The sequence below is a fragment of the Artemia franciscana genome, chromosome 7 (genome assembly GCF_032884065.1).
Source record: "Artemia franciscana chromosome 7, ASM3288406v1, whole genome shotgun sequence".
Taxonomy (NCBI): domain Eukaryota; kingdom Metazoa; phylum Arthropoda; class Branchiopoda; order Anostraca; family Artemiidae; genus Artemia; species Artemia franciscana.
Genome location: NC_088869.1, coordinates 28,927,022 through 28,941,271, shown reverse-complemented (window position 1 = coordinate 28,941,271; position 14,250 = coordinate 28,927,022). Strand labels below are relative to the sequence as shown.

At 36.6% G+C, this 14,250-nt stretch overlaps 1 protein-coding gene and 1 long non-coding RNA gene across 4 annotated transcripts in view; one reads left to right on the top strand and one right to left on the bottom strand.

The window, feature by feature from the left end:
• LOC136029114 (uncharacterized) overlaps positions 1 to 14,250 on the top strand; it is a 55,716-nt gene that overhangs the window by 3,591 nt on the left and 37,875 nt on the right. For all 3 annotated transcript variants that reach the window (XM_065707187.1, XM_065707188.1, XM_065707190.1), the window contains exons 2-3: positions 2,482 to 2,797; positions 7,167 to 7,640. In XM_065707187.1, the coding sequence (XP_065563259.1) occupies positions 2,482 to 2,797; positions 7,167 to 7,640 (790 nt within the window). The remainder of the gene's footprint in view (positions 1 to 2,481; positions 2,798 to 7,166; positions 7,641 to 14,250) is intronic.
• LOC136029116 (uncharacterized) overlaps positions 1 to 14,250 on the bottom strand; it is a 76,552-nt gene that overhangs the window by 35,786 nt on the left and 26,516 nt on the right. The window contains exon 2 of the long non-coding RNA XR_010617976.1: positions 213 to 371. This is a non-coding gene — a long non-coding RNA (uncharacterized LOC136029116). The remainder of the gene's footprint in view (positions 1 to 212; positions 372 to 14,250) is intronic.

Sequence of the window (14,250 nt, the reverse complement as noted above, 5' to 3'; positions counted from 1 at the left end):
GTTGAAGTAAAATCGATATAGGTCAATCAATTAACCTATTTTATTATTATTAATTGAATTAAGAAAAACTTTTCTCCAGCCTTGTTATGCTAAAGCTCGCTGAAAGCAAAATAATAAAATAATTGATAACTATCATAACCAGAATAAGTGGGAAAACAAGAAAAGAAACTGGATGGCTCTTACATGGAAATAAAACATTCTTTTCTACTTACTTGACTTAATGCTCTTGCTCAGCAGAGTCGCCAGCGTAGAGGGAACTGGTTGACAGCACCGTCAGTCTTCTCCAAGTAGCCTTGTCCAGGGCTAAGGATGGGACCTCATTTGAGTTGATGCTGCGGCTGAGCAGGCTTTGGTTTATTACACCGGCTCATCTATAAAAAAATATTCAACACTCTATAAAAACCATCAATAAAACATTCAACAATCGTAAATCAAGTGTGTAGGAAGGAGCTCTGCTAAATGTTTTCTTTCGTCCAGATGATTCCTGCGTAAGCGCAGCTTTTCTAGGATCATAGACAACAAATCGAGATAAAAGCGCTGTTTTTCTTTCGTATGGAGGTAAGCGCAAAAGAAACATTAGGTATTTGCAAAAAAAAAGTGATCTTATTTTCTGTTTATCTGTCTCTCTCAACCGCGACCATAGGGGAGAAATGTAGGTCACATGTGGTAAAGCAACCGCTGCATATAGTTCGGCCAGTGCACGTCTTTTATAACTGTATTTTAGCCCCAAAAGGCCTGCATACGCTTTGTGTAGATTATATACAACTTGATCTGTAATGAGTACACGTTTGCTTCTAAATTGCAAACTATATACTAAACCTAAATACTTTAATGAGGCACCTGGGTAAATTTAGTTTCCTACATCAGAATATAAGTCGCAACAGAGTCGGATGAAGACTGAAAATATTGTACCAAAAACTCATTCACGTTTTTTGCGCATTCACTCAAAGACTGAGACCATCTTAGCCAGCCAAAGGCGATTTAGATGGGGTTGCATAGTAGCAAGATTATACCTTATCATCAGCAGATCGTCAACATAGAGTATTAGGCTAAAATCACAACCATCAATAGAAAGACCACCTTGGATATTCTTTTTCACAGTGGTAGTTAAAGAATCAAATAAAATGGAGCTTGATATCAAACCTTGCCTTAAACCGCTCACCAGCTTAACTGGATCAGCTAACGCGTTTGCTGATGCTTCTATACGGATAGAACGGTGAAAATACCAAAATGACAATACAGTGACGACGAAAGCTACGGGTTAACACCTGATTTCAAAATATTCAAAAACACCTGGGTCTGGACTACCGAATCAGAAGCCGAAGCATTATCGTCACTACAAATATATGTTCTGCTCTAGAAATCACTTTACTCAATAGACACTCCGTAACATAAATTGTTTCAAAACCAAATTACACGTATTTAATATTTCGCTTTAATAACATCTCCAGCAAGACGGATCTTTCAAATAACTTACTGAGGGTGGTAAGAACCGTTATAGGGTGGTAACTAGAGGGATGGATCAGGTTTTTTCCTTTCTTAAGTATATTTTTGACTACCCCTGTACAAAAAGACTTCGGAACTGAACAAGTATCCACACACATTCGAAAGAAAAGCGTTGAAAATGCAACGCGTACTGAAGGTGGTTCACCGAAAAACCATCAACACCGGGAGCTTTGCGACACTTCAGGTTGGAGATTGCATCACTAACTACTTTTTTGGAAAGCACAAAATAATTTCTTTGCCGAAGTAGCTAAACATCTTCCGACCCGAAGATTTGCGCTGATGGCACTTCCACTGATCTCCAGGAATATTAGCCGAAGGATATTTGACACCCAGATTGCAGTGCTTGAACAAACGTCACATATCATGGGAGTCTTTTAGGCTGTCTACGGAGGATACTACTTCACTTGTAAGCACATGTGTTCAGCCATTTACAGATTGTATAAAGTCGTTTATTTTTCTTATAAGAATATGTATCCTTTTTAACTAGTTTTGTTAGGCACAAACTGAACAACATTCTCTAATTTTCTCTTACTGTATAAGGAGGCAATTTTACTAAATCTGTGCTGTCTGTATTTGCTGTTTTCCGAAGGTTAGCGAACCATTAAGGGTACCTTTCTTTATGGTAAACAATGAAGACGATTTATTTACAGATTAAGAAATTTTAAGAAAAAAAAATTCCGATGGATTGATTGTTCCATAAAGCTATCTTCATTCAAACCAATGAATATTTCCTAACCGTTCTTGGCACCTTTGCAGCTTAGTCTAGCCCAGCCAAACAAAACAATCGTAGAAAGAAATACAAATTATAATAGCCTGTGGTGTGTAAAATCTTATTTTGTGTCTTGTTTTTAGGTTTAATTCCAGCCCAAATTGTTCCTTCTTTCTAGAATTGAAAGTTTGCAAATTAAAAAAAAATGTTTAGGGATTAAATAGGTATAGCTATGGATAAATATAACCTAATCTGCTTTTTTCCAGGAAGACCACCATGTTTTGTCGTCTACTTATTGCTCAGCTTTTGACTCAAATTGTTTTGACACTACCATTAGACGGGGAAACGGATTTTGACGAAAACTTGCTTGATTCTCATTTAGACATAGAAGTAATACCTATTTTCAAAGATGACGACGATACAGCCGTAGCTCCTCAAGAAATCACCGATAAGGAATTAGCTTCTTCATTAAAAGGTGTAATTGAGCAGTTAAAGGAGTACAGATTTCTAACTAACCTGCCTTACACTGCTAAAGCTTCGAATTTGCCAAAAGAAGTGATTGTTACATCTGGAGCTATTGGGGTATGTACGAAAATATTTGTTAGCAAAAACAAAATCGGATGTAAAAACTAAAATAAAACTGCCATAGAGCAGAAAGATAAGAAATATTTAGTAAAAAATTTTATTAGTAAAAAAAAATCTGATGTGAAAACTAAAAAAAAACTAACAGATAGCAGAAAGATAAGAAATATTAATGTATACGTAAAATTGTTCGAAGAGAAACATGTTGACTGATAAATTTAATTCATTCTTAATGAATTCCCAATTTTAATCGACTTATTGCTCATCAAAACTTTTCTTTTTATGCTTTTCTCTACAAAATGAATCTTATGAATGGAAGAACTTTATTGGATAAAATATATATTATCTTGATTATTTTCAAAAAGCTATGGGTCCGATCAGTTTTCATTTTTTATGGGAAAGGGCCATTGTTCCGATGACTTGCACCCTTGAACAAAAAGCCACTCCCGTCAAAGTGTTATTCGACTTACATATCCCCCCCCCCCATCATTTGTTTTTAATTTCACAAACAACGATCAAAAACGTTAGAAAGGAAGCTAAGGGGTTGTACCTTAAGCTGTTTCTTGTAACAAATCTAGACAATTAGCCATCAATCACTAGGCTGAATTAGAATTAGGCCGGCTCAATGGAATTTCAGCTGACAGACGTTTAGTGCAATGAACACCGAAAGAACAGTTCTGCCATGTGCATTGTAGTTTATAACATATATGTACATCTATATAATTGCCTAAAGCCTAAAACATTTAGCTCTGGAAACAATTAACTGACTTTACACAACGTGGACCTAAATCCATCCTACAGATAGGGTATTTTTCATTATGCATTCATCAGGCTTGTGATCTTCACTAAAAGTATACGCTACGGATTTTTTCCTTCATCTTTTGACAGATTCTGATTCAAGTTGTATTAATAGTTATTCTGTGTTTTGTTTCATTCAAGTCTTTTTTTTTTCTTACCGGTCAAATTTTCTTAACTGAAAGACATATTGGGGAATACAATAGCATCATAGTGAAGCCAGTATGTGAAGGTTCATTCTTCTGTTAAAATGTAATGAGTAATTAAAAACAAATAATTAATTTGCAGACTTAATTTAAAAAAGAAAATGGGTTGTAATATTAATTAAAAGGTAATAATGACTACTATTGATTCATAGTATACTGTTCAGAAAGTCATTTGTCACTGACTGGGAGAAACGGGCAGAACCATTTCCAATATTTTTATATCCATATATCATGATTTAACGTATGGTCTTGGTTCCCATCCGCAACCCAATTTATGTGGATTCAATATTTTTATCATACTACTTCCATCTAACTGAAAATTCGGTGATTTAACGTGTTCATTTGGTTCCCATTCGTTATCTAATTCGGTGAGTTCGTGGTTGTATCATAGTAGCTCCACTCATTTGAAAATTTGGTAATTTCACAAGTTCATTTGGCTTCCATACGTTACCGTTTTCGGTGGATTCGGTAGTTCTATCGCACTAGTTCGACCTATTAGTAAACTCGGTGATTTAAGGTGCTCATTTGGTTTCCTTTCGCTACTATATAACGAATAATATAGTGAATTTGTTAGTTCCATCGCTAGTTCCGCTCGTTTGCAATTTGGGTAATTTGACATGTTAATTAAAATCCATTGGACTTCTATTGCAGTTCATTAAACATTCACAAATTTTGTTGCTGTAGGCAGTTTAAAAACAACCAACTTCGGTTGTTCTACTTGTCCTGGCCTGTCACTAAATTTGTCAAAGTATTTACTTGTTTTCTTTCTGATTTGTAAATGAAATTTAATTGCATTGGTTTAGTAGTTCCCCTTATAAGATTCGATAATTTCAGCAGGTTCACATTCATTACTTCACTGTGTAGTTTGGTTATTAGTCAGAAATCCAACAAGGAAGGTAAACGGAAAATTGCAGACGAATGGATAAAATTGGCAAAGAAAACAAAACGCAATATTACGAAAAAGTGCATTTTGCACAAAAACTTCAACCAATTAAGCAGTTGATTTTTCATGAAAGTCATTAGGCTATGGAACAGAAGACCTTTAAATGATGTCTATTTTCCTCCATATTCTCAATGAAGAAAAAAGTAAATCCATCATACTGAGCTTGAGACTATCTAACCAGAAGTCATCATTTTTAAGGGTCATTTCATGTTTGTAAACATGCATGATCAGATATTTTGAGGTTTCTGCTGGACATTTTTTGTTAATTTAGGAAGGAAGAATTAGTTTTTTCAGTATGATTTGGAGCTTGTCTGTTGAACGGATCACACTCAACAATTACCGATCTGACAGAAACCGGTTTGTCTCTTTGGGGTCGATCTGACGAAAATTAAGATTATAAGAAATAAAAACCTACAATAACTCAAACTCAAAACAACCAGAAATTATAGGCAGCGCAATAGCGCTGTATAAGTCGAGAACGATGTGGGCACAATGTATTTTTTTTTTTTAACAGGGCCCTTCGTATCGAAGGAGTTCTCGTTGAAACTTAGAAAAGAATGGATAAATAGAATATAGATAAAGAATGGGTAATATAGAATGGATAATCGTATAAACTTCGGAGGGGGCTTCTTGGATTGGTAATCACAAGCTCTGTTGCCCTTTTTAGGGTTTAAATTGATCAGAGGAATACCCTCCCCCTCATATCGTATTTTCCGAATTGCATCTGATAGAAATTTTAAAATAGCCATTTGTTGTCGATAAAATTTCAAAAACAGCTTATTCGATTGGAAAGTAAAAGAGCCAGTGCCATTTTTAATAGTTAAAAGTATTGGAGGGCAGCTAGCCCCCTCCTACGCTCAACTATTCTCCAAACACATCCAATAAAAATTTTGAGATAGTCATTTTGTTCAACGTAGTTGAAAAATCTGGAAATTAGGTTTTGAGGATGACAAGCCCCCACACGCCTCAGGGTAAGAGTTATAAGTTATGCCCTGGGGGCATATAAGATATATATAGAAAGGGTGATCGTATCACCTTTGGCGGGGGCACATTGGATCGGTAATCAGAAGGTCTAGTGCTTTTTCTAAGATTCAGAGTGATCGAAGGGTGGATACTTCCCCCTCCCAACTCATATTTTCCCAAAATGCATCTGATTTTAAGTTTGAGATGGCAATTTGTTGTCGTTGAAACTTCAAAAACAGCTCATTTGGTTGGAAATTGAAAGGGCCAGTGCCCTTTTTAATAGTCAAAAGGGACCGGAGGGTATCTAATCCCTCCTCCCCCCATGGCCTCCATTTCCCCAAACACAACCAGTAATAAATTTGAGATAGCCATTTTGTTCGACGTAATTGAAAGGTCGAGAAATTAGGTCTTTGAGGATGGAAGCCTCCACAGTCCACAGGGCAAGAGTTGTAAGTTATGCCCCGGAGGCATATATGGAAAGGGTGATCGTATAAACTTGGAAGGGGGCTCATTGGTTTTGTAATCAGAAGTTCTAGTGCCCTTTTTAAGACTCGGAGTGATCAGATGGTGGACACCCCCTCCCACCACACCTCGTATTTTCCCGAAATGCATGTGATAAAAATTTTGAGATGGCTGTTTGTTGTCGTAGAAACTTCGAAGACCACTCATTTAATTAGAAATATACAAGGCAAGTACCCTTTTTAATAGTTAAAAGTGATTGGATGGTGACTAACCCCCCTCCTTTGTTCACCGTTTCTTCAGACACATCCAATCAAAATTTTGAGATAGCCATTTCGCATAAAATAATTGAAAGGACCAGAAATGATGTCTTTGAGGATGACAACCCTCCACAGCCTTCGAGGCAAGGTAAGGTATGCCCTGGGGTATATGAGGTATACATGGAAAGGGCGATCGTATAAGCTTTGGAAAGGGCTCGTAAGATTGGTAATCAGAAGTTCAAGTGCCCTTTTTAAGATTTAGAGTGATCGGGGACTGGATAACCCCAAACCTTGTATTTTCTCGTAGTTTATCTGATGGAAAGTTTGATATGACCATTTGTTGTCGTTGAATCTTTAAAAAAGGCTCATTCGATTCGAAATTGAACGGGCTATTACCCTTTTTATTAGTCAGAAGTGATTAGAGGGCAACAAGCCTCCCCCACGCCCATCAATTCCCAAACACATTTAATTTTGAGATAACCATTTTGTTCAGTGTAGTCGAAAAGTCTGGAAATTATGTCTTTGACAATCCCCATACCTTCTGAAGACCAGAACATAGTTTGCACTTTACTAAAAAAAAACAAAAAAACAGCTGTTGATTGTCAGTTTCGTATATATATACTGATGTATATTAATTAATAATTTTTAATTTATTAAATTTAAAAAGTTAAGACATTTTGAACATATTTTGTTTAAAGTAATAACTTTGAACGTAGCAATAAATTCTATAATATCCTTTTTAGGGCAGTCAAGAAGATAAGGCAGAAGATAGTTCCCCACGGCAAAGTAAGAAACTTAAGCTTGACTTTGATGGAGTACCGATAATCGAAGGCTTATACGTTCCAGATGACCAAAGTGACCAGAAAACTTACCGCAATGCAAGAGTAATTAATAACCAACTCGTTGAAAATTCAAGTATTAATTGGGGTGAAGTCTTTGAAAGACAAGGTCGTCTTATAGTTCCAGAGCTGGAAGATTCTTCAAATGCTGTTAATGAAACAGAAGAATACCCAGAATTTTATTACAGATCTTATCGGAAACAGGATGAGGTACCTTTAGCAGAGGAAGTAGCTACTTCCAGTGGCATAGAAGATCAGTTCGGCTACAACTTAAGATTTTCTTATCCCCTTGAACAAGCTCAACCCAGCTTAATGAACAATAATAAAGAGCAGTCGGTCATGGAATTATCTTCAGGAGCACAAGCCAATGTAAAAATGGTAAGACAACCAGGCTCGGGATAGAATAGTGGAATATATATTATAGTTAGTTCAGACACACGGGTAAAACTAACTCTTAGCGCAAAAAGAGGGTACTGACGCTGCGGATTTTTCATTATACATTATTAGCTGAAAGCATTGACCAGTTATAGTTGACTTTTAGTTCCAACCTTTATATTTAATTACTTTTAAAAAGATTTTCCACCGAAACGTACTTTCAAAGAAAAGAATGTTCTGTTTAGGGTAATTCCTGTTCATTTTTAGTTTGACTGATTTATTCATTGCATTTTTATTCCTTTTGGGTTTCATTTATGCATTGGTAGTCATTCATGCTCGTTTTACGCTTGATATTTTGTTTGACTTTAACTTGTTTCAATTTTCTTTTGGGGTTCAGAGTAGCTGTTCACTTTTCTCTGAAAACTTCTTTTACGGCAAAAGTTTTTTAAAATTTATTTTTGTCCGTTTTAGTTGACAATTTATGTATATGGTTCTCAGTGCCGCCAGTGTGCACTTCACAGTGCCATATGACGGTACTAATGTATGGTATCGCGGTTGAGACGGACAGTGGGTTCTACAGCCTCTACCCTCACCGAGTTTCTTGCTATAGGCTTTTATGCAACTATAACCGGTAGGGATGCGACTAGTGTACTTTCCATGGTACCATAATATGGGCCCACTGTATGAAGCCCAAAATTATTTCTTCACAAACCTTACTTTCCTTCAGGGAAAACTATCTTGCATAATATAGGATCTCCTCGCCAAAACAAAATTCTACTCTATTAAGTCACCTATATCAAACCATTGGGTAGTCAAAAAGAAGTCAAAAGTAGAAACAAAAAGCTTACTTTTTGTCAGATCAAGTTTCACTACAGAACTAAAAACTAAAAAAGAGGGCAAAACATAAGTACTGACAGCTTACGGCGACCAACCAAAACTGAAAATGGGGGGGGGGGGTGACTTGTGGCAACATATCTTCCGCTGTGTATGAACTAACGCTCCTTTTGCCCCAGCCAACTTTTAACCATATCCGTTTAAAATTGCTTTTTTTTTTGTCCGTGATGACTCGTCGTAACTGCACAGTTTCTACTTTGAGCTAATTAACAAATCCACGAGAAGTCACTAAAAGATTATTTGGAAAAGGAAATACCAAAGATTACGTAGTATTCAAGAATAAATGGGGGAGAGGAAGTGAAACAGAAAGTTCCAAAATGGGGAATTATTTTAAATTAAAAACGTTAAATTTCAATTTGATAACAGGGTTTATTCAAGAAAACAAAACACACAGAGGAAACACTTAAAAAAGCAATGCAACTGAACAATTAATCCTTTGTAAGCTTTCGCTTGAAACAAAAGAAACAACAAAAAAAGATATTTATCTGATAATTAGGACCAAAGGCCCAAACATTTCCCTCCTAAGATAAATACCTGATAGCCTGAAAGAGTGGATGGGGCCTAATGAGCCGTGCCCAAGAGACATCACAATAACACAAAACGTGAATTCCACATCATTCGCTTCAAAATCTCCATATTTTACTTCTCTTCTTGTATTCCTTCTTTGATTAATTAAACAAACAAAAACAAGTTTTTTTAAATAAAAGTAAGGAGCGACATTAAAACTTAAAACGAATAGAAATTACTCCGTATATGAAAGGGGTTTTTCCTCCTCAATACCCCACTTTTTACGCTAAAGTTTGACTCTTTCTCTTAACTCTACATTTTAAAACAGTAAAAAACTCTAGCGTAAAGAGCGGGGCGTTGAGGAGGAAAAGCCCCTTTCATATACGGAGTAATTTCTGTTTGTTTTAAGTTTTATTGTCGCTCCTTACTTTCATTTAAAAAAAACTTGTTTTTATTTTGTTTAATTTCTGGACGTTTTTGAATTAATGCATTTTTTGGTCTTGGCTCTCCCCATAAATAATTAAAACAAATTTGTGTATTAAATTTTTCGGGCTAAATGGCTTTTTCTTAGTTTTAATCAGAAGATTTTGAGAAAAAAGGAGCGAAAGAGGAGGCCTAGTTGCCCTCCAATTTTTTGATTACTTAAAAAGGCAACTAGAACTTTTAATTTTTTACGAACGTTTTCATAAGTAAAAAATATACGTAACTTACGAATTAACTTACGTAGCGAACTTCTATATTCGTATGTTTTTATTGCGTATATGAGGGGGCTCACCCCTCGTCGATACCTCGCTCTTTACATTAAAGCTTAAATTTTGTCCCAATTCCTTAAGAATGACCCCTGAATCACAAAGGCCGTAGAATAAATAGTTGAAATTACTGAAAATACTTTAGCGTAAAGAGCAAGGTATTACGAGGAGGTAAACCCCATCATATGCGTAATAATTTCTGTTCATTTTAAGTTTTAATGCTGCTCCTGACTTTCAGTAGATAAAACTTTTCATATTTATTTTTTAATAGTTTTTTTTAAATAATGCAAGAAAATCCTGCGCCCCCTCCATTGAAAGTCTCTTCCCCCATGAAACGTTCCTCCATGGAAATATCCTCCCACGTAACCTCCCCCCCCCCTCAACTCTCCCCCCAAACCAAAAAAAATCCCCCTGAAAACGTCTGTACACTTCACAGTAACCATCACTATATCAAACAGTTCGTGGTAATGAACTAGTAAGGAGCGACCCGGCTCAATAGTAACCAAAACTAAAAAAAATTGAATTTTGATACCAATAGCTACATCAAAAGAATATCATTTTAATGCTGATTTTAAACATATAAGTTTCATCAAGTTTAGTCTTACCCATCGTATCACAGACCCTATTGTAGAAGTTTCAAGCCCCTATCTACAAAAATGTGGAATTTCGCATTTTTTGCCAGAAGACACATCACGGATGCGTTTTTATTTGTTTTAATTTTGTTTTTCTGTTGTTTTTTTCCCAGGGGTGTATCGACTCAGTGGTCCTAGAATGTCTTGAAAGGGCTCATTATAACGGAAATTAAAAGTTCCGTTATTGTAGAAGTTTCAAGCTCCTATCTACAAAAATGTGAAATTTTGGATTTTTTGCCAGAAGGCAGATCACGGATGCGTTTTTATTTGTTTGTTTTTTGTTTTTTTCCTCATGAGTGATCGTATCGAACCAGTGGTCCTAGAATGTTACGAGAGGGCTCATTCTAACAAAAGTAAAAGTTCTAGTGCCCTTTTTAAGTGACCAAAAAAATTGGAAGGCACCTAGACCCCCTCTCACGCTAATTGTTTTCCTAAAGTTAACGGATTAAAATTCTGAGAAAGCCATTTTTTCAGCGTAGTCGAAAAACCTTATAACTATTTCTTTGGGGATGACTTACTCCCCCACAGTCCCTGTGGGAGGGGCTACAATTTACAAACTTTGACTAGTGCATACATATAGTAATGGGTATTGGGAAGTGTACAGACGTTTTCAAGGGGATTTTTTGGGTGGGGGAGGAGTTGAGAAGAGGGGTATATGTTGGAGGAACTTTCCATCGAGGAATTTGTCATGAGGGAAGAAAATTTCCATGAAGGGAGCGCAGGATTTTCTTGCATTATTTAAAAAAAAACGATGAAAATATAAATAGGAAAAAAAAATTCTACTGGAAGTAAGTAGCTGAATTAAAACTTCAAACGAACTGAAATTATTATGCTTATGAGGGGCTCACTTCCTGCAAATACCTCGCTCTTTACGCTAAAGTATTTTTAGTAATTTCAACTATTTATTCTACGGCTTTTGTGATTCAGGGGTTATTCTTAATGAATTGGGACAAAATTTATGCTTTAGTGTAAAGAATGAGGTACTGACGAGGGGGTGAACCCCCTCATATATGTAATAAAAACATGAGAATACAAAAGTTCGTTACGTAAACTAATTTATAAGTTACGTATACCTTTTACTAATAAAACCATTCGTAAAAAATTAAAAGTTCTAGTTGCCTTTTTAGGTAACCAAAAAATTGGAGGGCAACTAGGCTTTCCCCCTCCCGCTCCTTTTTTTTATCAAAATCATTCGATAAAAACTATGAGAAAGCCATTTAGCCAAAAAATAAATATGCAAATTTCGTTTTAGTTATTCCTCTGCGGAGAGCCAAAATCAAAACATGCATTGATTCAAAAACGTTCAGAAATTAAATAAAAAAAACAAGTTTTTTTAACTGAAAGTAAGGAGCGACATTAAAACTGAAAACGACCAGAAATTACTTCGTATATGAAAGGGGCTGCTTCCTCATCAACGCCCCGGTCTTTACGCTAAAGTTTTTATCTGTTTTAAAAAGAGGAGTTGAGAGAAAGAGTCAAACTTTTTGTGTAAAGAGCGGGGCATTGATGAGGAATCAGCCCCTTCCTAAGTTTTAATACTTAGAATTAAAAGACTTGTTTTAAAGACTTGTTTTTTTATTTAATGTAAACACAGGTCAAACTTTGTAACTTGCAGCCCCTTCCACGGGGACGTCCCCAAAGACATAGTTATTGGGTTTTTAGACTAGGGTGAATAAAATGGCTATCTCAGAATTTTGATCCGGTGACTTTTGGGAATGTTTTGATCCGGTGACTTTGAAAAGGCATTTGACTTAGTTGACAGAGATTGCTTGTGGAGAGTTTTGAAATACTACAGAATTCCCGAGAAAATAGTAGATATGATTATAGCGCTTTATGAAGAATCGGAATGTTGCGTAAAGACCGAAAACGGTACAACCAGATTTTTCAAGATCATGTCTGGTGTTCGTCAAGGATGTTTACTTTCCCCCATGCTCTTTATAATTATAATGGATTATACCCTGAGATTCGCATCGGGCTACGGGGTAAAAGTAAGCAACAAGCAACTGTTTGATCTGGACTTCACGGACGACGTTGTCCTTCTCGAAGAGTCTAAAGAACGGTTGCAGCAGCTGCTTGACACTATTACCGAGAATGCAGATAATGTCGGGCTAAAGATAAACATTGACAAATCGAAGAGCATGGCCATCACAACCTCGCCACTTGTTCTCCATTGCAAAAACAAAGATTTAGAACAAGTCCAGGAGTTCAAGTACCTGGGTAGCTGGATTGATTGTCATGGAGAGAACTCGACCGAGATTAAACGTAGAATTGGACAAGCTACAGGTGCCTTCAATAGATTGAAGCCTATTTGGAAAAGTAATAAATATTCAATGCGACTGAAGCTTCGACTCTTCAACAGCAATGTACTTTCAATTCTCCTTTACGCAAGTGAATGTTGGAAAATAAATACCCAGCTTGAAAAAAGGATCCTTGTATTTGAAAATATGAGCCTCAGAAGAATATTGAATACAAGCTGGCAACAAAAAATTACAAACGCAGAAATACCCAGAAAAACAGGTCAACCTCAAGTCATTGAGTTGCTGAAAAGAAGGCTGTGGACATACCTGGGACACGTTCTTCGTATGGAAGAGAGACGCCTTCCTCGAACAACCTATGAATGGAAGCCAGACGGTAGAAGAAAGAGAGGCGGCCCCAAAAATACATTGAGACGAACACATGACCGAGATCTGAGGACGGCCGGCACCTCACTAATACCTGAATGGGAAGACGTCATCGCTGCAGCACCAATGCGAGACGAATGGAGAGGCTTTGTCGACGCCCTATGTGCCACCGATGGCTCTAGAGGAACTAAGGTAAGGTAAGGACTTTTGGGATAAAATGAGCCCTCCAATTTTTTTGGTCACTTAAAAGGGCACTAGAACTTTTCATTTCCGTTATAATGAGCCCTTTCACGACATTCTAGGACCACTGAGTCGATACGATCACCCCTGGGAAAAAAAAAAAAATAAATAAATAAAAACGCATCCGTGATATGTCTTCTGGCAAAATATGCGAAATTCCACATTTTTGTAGACAGGGGCTTGAAACTTCTACAATAGGATCTGTGATACGCTGAATCTGATGGTGTGATTTTCGTTAAGATCGTATGACTTTTAGGGGGCATTTCACCCTATTTTCTAAAATGAGGCAAATTTTCTCAGGCTCGTAACTTTTGACGGGTAAGACTAATCTTGATGAAACTTATATATTGAAAATCAGCATTAAAATTCAATTCTTTTGGTGTAACTATTGGAATCAAAATTCCATTTTCTATAGTTTTGGTTACTATTGAGCCGGGTCGCTCCCTACTATAGTTCGTTACCACGAACTGTTTGATATCCACTGGAGGTAGAGTTTGGCTACAGTTTTTACTGTCATACCATCCGCTTGGTTCAGCATCCATTGTCATTCATTGTCTCTGTCAATCAAATCGAAGCTATTGGCTGTATTTCCACCTACATTAAGTTTGGGATTTTGAAGAAGGGGAATCCATGAAAATGTGTTAACAGAATTGTGCCAATAAAATTCAATAATTCATAGGCATAATCTAAGGGAAACTCAGGCATCTACCCGCCCACCAGTATAATGGGTGAAAAAAAAATCACAAAAATCATTAGGGCTCTGGGTCATCACTAACCAAAGCCTATTAGCACGATTAAATCAGGAACATTCTCGTTCTCACTAACTTAAATTTGAGAGAAGCAAAGAATAAGGTTCCAGCATAAACGACGATACCAGTCGTTAGGAGGATTGGGCTAAATTAGCCTCTTAACCTACAACGGTAAAAACACCCTTGGCACTCCTAGGCATAATTAAAACTTGCCCGTGGTA